General features: G+C 42.0%; 2 protein-coding genes across 7 annotated transcripts in view; both read right to left on the bottom strand.

The window, feature by feature from the left end:
- The window catches only part of ccdc136b (coiled-coil domain containing 136b), a 44107-nt gene extending 40502 nt beyond the window's left edge, over positions 1–3605 (bottom strand). Inside the window, exons 1-3 of one of the 6 annotated variants that reach the window (XM_058417532.1) lie at positions 3355–3603; positions 3057–3109; positions 2858–2961 (exon numbers count right to left, since the gene is read on the bottom strand). In XM_058417532.1, the coding sequence (XP_058273515.1) occupies positions 2858–2912 (55 nt within the window). In that variant the 5' untranslated portion in view covers positions 2913–2961; positions 3057–3109; positions 3355–3603. Of the gene's footprint in view, positions 1–2857; positions 3110–3354 lie in introns of all 6 variants that reach the window. The other 5 variants (XM_058417530.1, XM_058417531.1, XR_009207404.1 and 2 more) reach the window with 5 other exon arrangements.
- Positions 3606–5842: 2237 nt separating this feature from the next.
- Positions 5843–7500, bottom strand: part of naf1 (nuclear assembly factor 1 homolog (S. cerevisiae)) — a 7534-nt gene continuing 5876 nt past the window's right edge. The window contains exons 8-9 of the mRNA XM_058417777.1: positions 6952–7051; positions 5843–6828 (exon numbers count right to left, since the gene is read on the bottom strand). Coding sequence (XP_058273760.1) covers positions 6497–6828; positions 6952–7051 — 432 coding nt within the window. The 3' untranslated portion in view covers positions 5843–6496. The remainder of the gene's footprint in view (positions 6829–6951; positions 7052–7500) is intronic.

The following is a 7500-nucleotide window of genomic DNA, read 5'->3' on the forward strand; positions in this document are numbered from 1 at the left end:
GTTATGCCTGGTCTGGGTATATTCTAAAGGATTTGACTTCTCAAAGTAACAAATGCATTACGGTCAAATCGTCCATGATTGTTATTATTTCCACAACATGCATTAGGAAAATCCGGTCTCTGAATGCTGACAACGAAATGAAAACTCAGGCAGCTTTTCAAAACTCCAAAAGTTTGATCACTATTGTCACTACTTGTCCAGTGCCATTTTATTTGTGCATTACCTTGACTTATAAATAAGCAAGCAAACACAACAACAATAGATTTCTTCCTCATTTCCTCGTTTCCTCGTTTCCTCGGTTCCTCACCCTCTCTGAACCTATCAACATTTCCCATCTACACCTCGTCCTCAATTCATCTCAGTTATGCAGTAAATCACAGTCTAATGCCTGTGCAATGTCAGATACAGTTGGATTTGGATGGAATGGAAATTAGATGCGGTTGAGGCCGAGCAGAAAGTGTGGGTCGAGCTTCAGCTCGCAGTGGGATTGAAAAAAAAATGGAGCTCCTCTGCATAGTTTCTATTGAAACACTCTCTTGCTGTATGCAGAAAATAGCTTAGTAACGAAGGACTGCGCACACAAACTCACTCAAAACTTGCTCTGAAGAAATGCATGTTCCTAGATTTAGAAATAACTTCCTTGAGCAGAAATAGAAATGACTTCCTTGAGCAGCGCTGAACTTTTTTTTTCCTTCAACAAAACAAATCCAGATTCTATAAATATGCAAATTAGAAGTGACCACAAGGGCTATATTTCCAAAAGGTCGCCTCGGAAAACAAACCAGCCATTTCTGTGCTGATGTTGTGTTCCTTCGGAGATGTTCCTGTTTCTCGCTAATGAGGACATAATGACAACTTAATATCCTTAACACAACTTAATATCCTTTTTAATATTTGACGTATTGTAAACAAAGCACTCATAGAAATGCTTGGGTCCCTGACAGGATAACACATTGTATAGTGTATTAGTATTATTTTTATTCTAGCTGTCTACCCAGGACCATAAAAATCATTACCCTGCTTTACAGCACCCCTGCCACCAATTATTACAGCTATAACTACGGGTTTATGACCCAAATGTCCAGCATTATAGGAAAAATAAGAAAAAGTTCACCTAGAACTCGCATATCAATCTTTATAATTAGCATGCTGCATCCAAGATTTATTTTCTAATGAAATTCTTTGGTCACTTTTTAGTTCTGTCAATGACATATCTGTATAGTTTCACTTCACTTTCCTATATTACCCACAATGCTGTTTAAAAACCTGCTGGAATTGAGCCCTCGCTTCATCTCTGCCTAAAGAGATCGATGTACCGCCGCTTTAGCCCTTTAGTCTGTCCAGTTCTCTCACCTCCTCATCTGTACACTCTGCTCAAACCGATCAGCTTCCATCAACATCCTCACACTCATCATCTCATAGAACGCTATCTAGCTACTTTCCGTAAGTCATCACACGTGTGCCCTATAACTATAACTGTCCTGCATTCTGGACCTTTGAGTCCAGCGTTTGTCATCACCACTACTTCTACACTCATTAATAAGAGATTAAATATCGTTTTAAATATTGAGTGACAAAAGAAGCTCTTGCTCTTTCGCTTCTGAGATCGTTTAAATTAGATTTCCTATTAAACGCCATTGTAACTCCGAGAACACTGATGCCCCACTGTGTTATTGTCACATGAATAATGAAAATTCAACAGCAGCCAACAACAAATTAGCAACTAAACACATCACAAACGTTTCCATCTATCCATCTATTTTCTGTAGGGAACCTGGATCCTATCTTAGTGGACTCCATCCCAAGGCACACACATTTAGAGATGACAATCAGCCTAGCACGAGGCAGTGGTAGCTCAAGTGGTTAAGGCTCTGGGTCGTTGACTGGAATATCAGGGTTCAAGCCCCAGCACTGCCAAGCTGCCACTGTTGGGCCCTTGAGCAAGGCCCCCAACCCACCCTGCTCCAGGGGTGCTGCATCATGGCTGCCCCTGCGCTCTGTCCCCAACCCTCAAGGATGGGATATGTGTGTAATGTATACGTGACAAATAAAGGCAACTTAACTTACAACACGTCTTTGGAATGGGGAAAGAAAATTGGGGTAAACCTGGAAGAAACTCCCAAAGCAGGGAGACAACAAGCTCTGTACACACAGGGCAGAAGCGGCAATCAATCCCACAACCCCTGAGGTGCGAGGCACATGCACTAAGACATTATTTCATATTTATGTGTTTGAGAATAATGGTTCCCTTTAAATTTGTAGTTAAAGGGATATTCAGACAGAACACATACCACAGAACACATATTTGTGCATATAGTGTGCAGACTTAACTGATAAAGCAGAATGTCTTCCACACTACTGATTACTACAGGCGAGGCAGGAACGGACGTTTATTGCTTATTATGACCAATATTTTCTTTTATAATGCTGGGTGCAGTTTACACAGTGTCACACTCAGCATGCCCAGCCATCTGCTTTGAGTCATAAGCAAGAAACGTGTCACTACAGACTGACTGGCCGTCTGTCTCTCTCTCCTGCTGACTCTCTGGCTTTTCGTCTGTCTCTTTAGTGTTCCTTCACTACAATATCTCCTTCTATTTTTACTAGTTTAACCACTTAACAATGCATGGATGCATTCTTTTCTTCTTCTTTTTTCAGATGGCATCACGTAACTGGTGCCACGATTTATCACCACACCACAGACAACTTTGACACAGATTCACTTCTCTAAATTCAATCCATCCAACAAAAAAAAACAAAAAAACAGACGGTGACGCAACAACACGTGTTATTATCTTCTCTAAGCCTTAGACAAAACAATATGCACCTGTAAACACACACACACACACACACGCACCTGCAGCGTCCATGACCTCCTCGATGACAGGAGGCAGACGCAGTCCGCAGTCCATGGTTGTCGTAGTAACGTTGGAGGGGGGATTGATGGGGGATCACAGCTGTCTACACACGTGAAGGATCTGATGCAGCAGAAGCAACGACACAGCACTGTGAATGACAAACATACACACACACACAGACACACACACACACAATACCTCGAAGGGAACCTTAGGCTCCGCACACACTGTGCCTCAATGGTTGCTTCATCCTGAGAGAAACACACACACACACACACACACACACACACAGAGAGTTAGATCATAGACCTCAGTGTCTGAAATGGAAGTATTTAAAAATAAATTAGATCATTCTACTCTAAGCCTTTCTGCACATCCAGTTTCATCTATTCATCCTGTCTCTCTGATAAAACAAAGCCAAAACAATGTACTGCATCATCGATGGCTTGGCAGCAATACACACACACACACACACAAATAGCTTTCTCAGACTCACCTTTAATGAGATCTGCAGCTCAGGAGGCTGACAGCTAATACTCCTGCAGCTTGGTGCTCATTACCTCTCTCTGTCGTTTCCCCAGTCTCCTCCTCTCTCTCTCTCTCTCTCTCTCTCTCGCTCTGTCGCTTCAGCTCTTTTGCTCCCCCTTTCTCTCCCTGCTTAGCTCTTCTCCTCTGTTCATTTTGCTGGATGCTTTCTCTTTCTGCTGCACTTCTTCATCCAAACATCCGCCTCTCCCCCTGTTTCCTCCTTCTGTATAGGGTATAGCAGGACAGACGTGTCCTTAAATCAATGAGATTAGACATTAAAAAAAAATCAACTCAACATCTCAGAAGAGAGGATAACAAGCTCCAGAATTACTGGCACCCTTAGAAATAGAACCAAGCAAAACTGAAGAAATAAATAACACGTGCAATGAGCGATATTTTCGGCTTCAGTATGTTCAGACACATTAGGGTTTTTTTTCTTCAATATAAAGTAATAAGTGCATTTTGTTCTAAAACAAAAGTCAAATTTACTGGCTATTAATCCTTTAGAGAGATTAGTGTAATAAAAATGGTGTTGTAACGTCACACAATGCTAGAGATGCTTATAAAGGGCTCTTGGTCCATCTCTCCCAACATTTAAGACTCCTTTATATTCTGAGGTTTGTGCATGTGACCTCTTCAGTTCAGACCACAGATTTCTAATAATAACTGTTGCCCTAGACATTTTATACTATGATTTAGATTGGTCTTGTTCAAAGTTCCTGTCGTTGTGAGCGACTCACAAGGGTCATGACACAGAGAAAGCACTAAGCCCTCCTTCCTGTGTCAGAAAACCTACAGGAAATACATTTATCGCTCTAGTGATGACACTAGAGACTCCTCCCATAATGTTAAATAAACCTTTCCTCACAGAAAACCTAGCAAAACCATAGCACCCTTTTTAAAAATGTATTTATTTGGAACGTCCAACAGACAAGTCCATGTATACGTTGTCGTTGTAGAAATGATAGCAGAGCAATAACCTTATTTACTTTCACGATTCATCCAGGTGTTAAAGAGGAAGCCCAAGTAAAGAGGTAATATATTGCCGTGAGATAAACAGCACTAAGCCCCTTCCTGTTTCAAACGCCTCTCGTCACAAACAAGGCCCATGCTTTCCATTCAGGCCGCCCAGATTCCACGGGAAGAAGGAAATCTGTTGCCAATACCCAGCTGCCCATGACCAGTCTACTGGAAACTCAGATGTTCCTGTGACCCTGATATACACAGCTGGAGCAACAATGACCAAGACTAAAAAATACGACCTCAGAGCTGGGAGTATTGGCCGATACCAGATCCATCGCTCCAATACAGACGACCTCTAGGTGTATGATCTGATACTGACTGCAGTCCCATATTAAATGGCATGGAACTCTGTATGACTTATCTTTGTAAGAGACACTATGCAGAAGTATTGTAGCAGGTGGAGGCATTATTAGAACCAGTGTGCAGTAGGAAGATGGGGTATGGACGCTCTTTCTATGTCAGTGACCAGAACAAAGCATAAAATAATTTATGATCGCACTGGAAAGCTGACCGATACTGCTGAAAGGTTTTGCAGTACTGAGTGACTAAAATGACATTAGCATGAGCCTAAATAAAAAGATGCCCCAAGGTTGCTGTTTCTGAGCTGTTTGGCTTTGTTGCATCACCGGACACGACCACATCTAGTGGCTCCTGATGCTCGTGTCGCCGGAAGTCACCAGCTCTCACTGAAAATGAACAATATCCAGAATCCTCTAAGTGCGAGTCGCTCTGTGTGTGTGTGGATTCAGTGTCAGATAAAATGACAGATAAAATGACATACCACCTATGGTAAGACTTTGACTTATGTCTGTATTTTCCTCAAATATTTTAAATATGTAGTTTTGTAATATTTATTGCAAAGTACATTGACCAGGCATAACATTACACCACCTGCCTAATATTGTGTTGGTCCCCCTTTCGCTGCTAAAACAGCCCTGACCCGTCATGCACCGCTTGTCAGAATAGCCTGTTATATCCATATTGTGAAATAATAACAATCATGGAAGATTTTACTGTAATGCATTTGTTACTTCGGAGAAATCAAATCCTTTAGATCAGGCATAACATCATGACCACCTTTGGTCCCCATTTATGGTCCCTCTGTGTATTCTGACACCTTTCTATCAGAACCAGCATTAACTTCTTAAGCTATCTGAGTAACAGTAGCTCGTCTGTCGGAACGGATCACCCGGGCCAGCCTTCACTCCCCACGTGCATCAATGAGCCTTGGCCGCCCATGACCCTGTCGCCGGTTCACCACTGTTCCTTCCCTGGACCACTTTTGATAGATACTGACCACTGAGAGCTACAGTTTTGGAGATGCTCTGATCCAGTCGTCTAGCCCTCACTATTGGGCCCTTGTCAAACTCGCTCAAATCCTTATGCTCAATGTTGTGTACATATGTTGATCAAAAAAAAAATCACAACTTGGAATGAGGTCTTATTATTTTATTTAATAAAAAAAAACACAGATTGTCTGATTTATCAGTACTTTTCCTTGTTGCTGGAGTGAGATCATCAAGTGTACACCTTTTGTACTTTAACATGTATTTTTTTAACTAGGAAGGAGCATGTGCTGCATCATTAATTAGCCTTTAGAATAAAGCAAGGTACAATCAGTGGTCCTTATAAGGTCCATTTACATAGCTTACATTATAACAATGTATATTTACTCTATATATTCATATTTCCATGTGAAAGATATAGACTAAAAGGTGCAAAAGATGTAATCTGTTTAGCGCTCTGAAAGGATCTGTATTTATCCTAATCCTATTTTTCTTAATCCCACTCCCAAAACACACCTCTAGTCTGAACCCATCCTGTAGGAGGAACAAAAAAAACAACATGCCTCCTATTCTTTATCCATTTACAACTGATGGTCATTCATTCAGAATATTGTTCAGTTACATCCATAGCAACAAGGAAAAGTAAAGACTGGTACCTGGTAAAGACTTACAAAAATACATCTCCATGTATATGTTCCATTCATTTCTTCTATACACATCCATATCCACCATGACACCTTTAAAGAAGTTTCTTTTTAAAAAAAACATTTCGATTCCTGCCCCAGCTCTGAGATAGTTCTGTTAGTTTGACGGAGGTGGTGGTGGTGGTGGTGGTGGTGGTGGAGGGTAGAACATGGGTCCTGGGTAAGGGCAGGGATGCCAGGGGTCTATACCCATGTGGGGAGGTGGGGCTCGGGGGTAGGGAGGAGGGAACCCGTGACCTAGGAAGGGAGGTCTGTACGGGTCAGGAGGATACTGAATGAAGTCCTGCTGAAAGTGAGGATTGGCGTGGTAGTTAGCGTGGAAGCCGCCGTGATGCTCGTGATGAGCGGGTCGGCCACGTGCTGGGTTCCTGTTCTGCCGGGGTTTTCTCCTTGGTGGAGGTGGAGGTCGGCTGGCAGAGGATTCACTGTCTGCTGAGAGAATAGTGTGTGAGATTTTTCCTCAAACTAAGCTATTGTGTTATATTCAGTCATCTAATAGCGAGGCAGAGAGCAGGGTTTATTAGAGGCGTGAGATAATGAACGGTGGCTCACCTGAGTCAGACTCTTCATGTTTCTGCTGCTGTGGTCTTCTCAGTGCCTTCAGTTTCTGCTTAGCCACCCTCTCCTCTTCGTCATCGCTAAAATCCAGAGCCTACACACACACACACACACACACCATGATAATCATCATTATCAGCTTCCCTATGAAACAAAGAGACAGAAACTCACTAATCACTGATTAGCATTCTTGACAAATTCTTGGCTGCCCACACAGGTTACTATGTACTTGTGAAATATGATTAAGAGCTAAAATATTTGATCTACATCTGTTTCTGTCCAGAGAGCTATAACCTAGTCTCCATGGAGCCAAAGATTCCCTCAACCTCCTGTCTACACAGCTTCAAGCAGGGATGCATCTAATCAGATACTGCTCTCAGGTACCGGGGCCATACGATGCTCATTTACTCACAAAAAAATGCTACCGTACCATGTGATATGAAGTGACGTAAAAGTATTGCATGGTGTCATGTATTAACAGATAATATTAAACGACGGAGATCACCACGTAATTCATGAATAATGATGGCAATTAAAGCAAAG

Source organism: Hemibagrus wyckioides, linkage group LG19 (genome assembly GCF_019097595.1).
Source record: "Hemibagrus wyckioides isolate EC202008001 linkage group LG19, SWU_Hwy_1.0, whole genome shotgun sequence".
In the NCBI taxonomy this organism is placed as follows: domain Eukaryota; kingdom Metazoa; phylum Chordata; class Actinopteri; order Siluriformes; family Bagridae; genus Hemibagrus; species Hemibagrus wyckioides.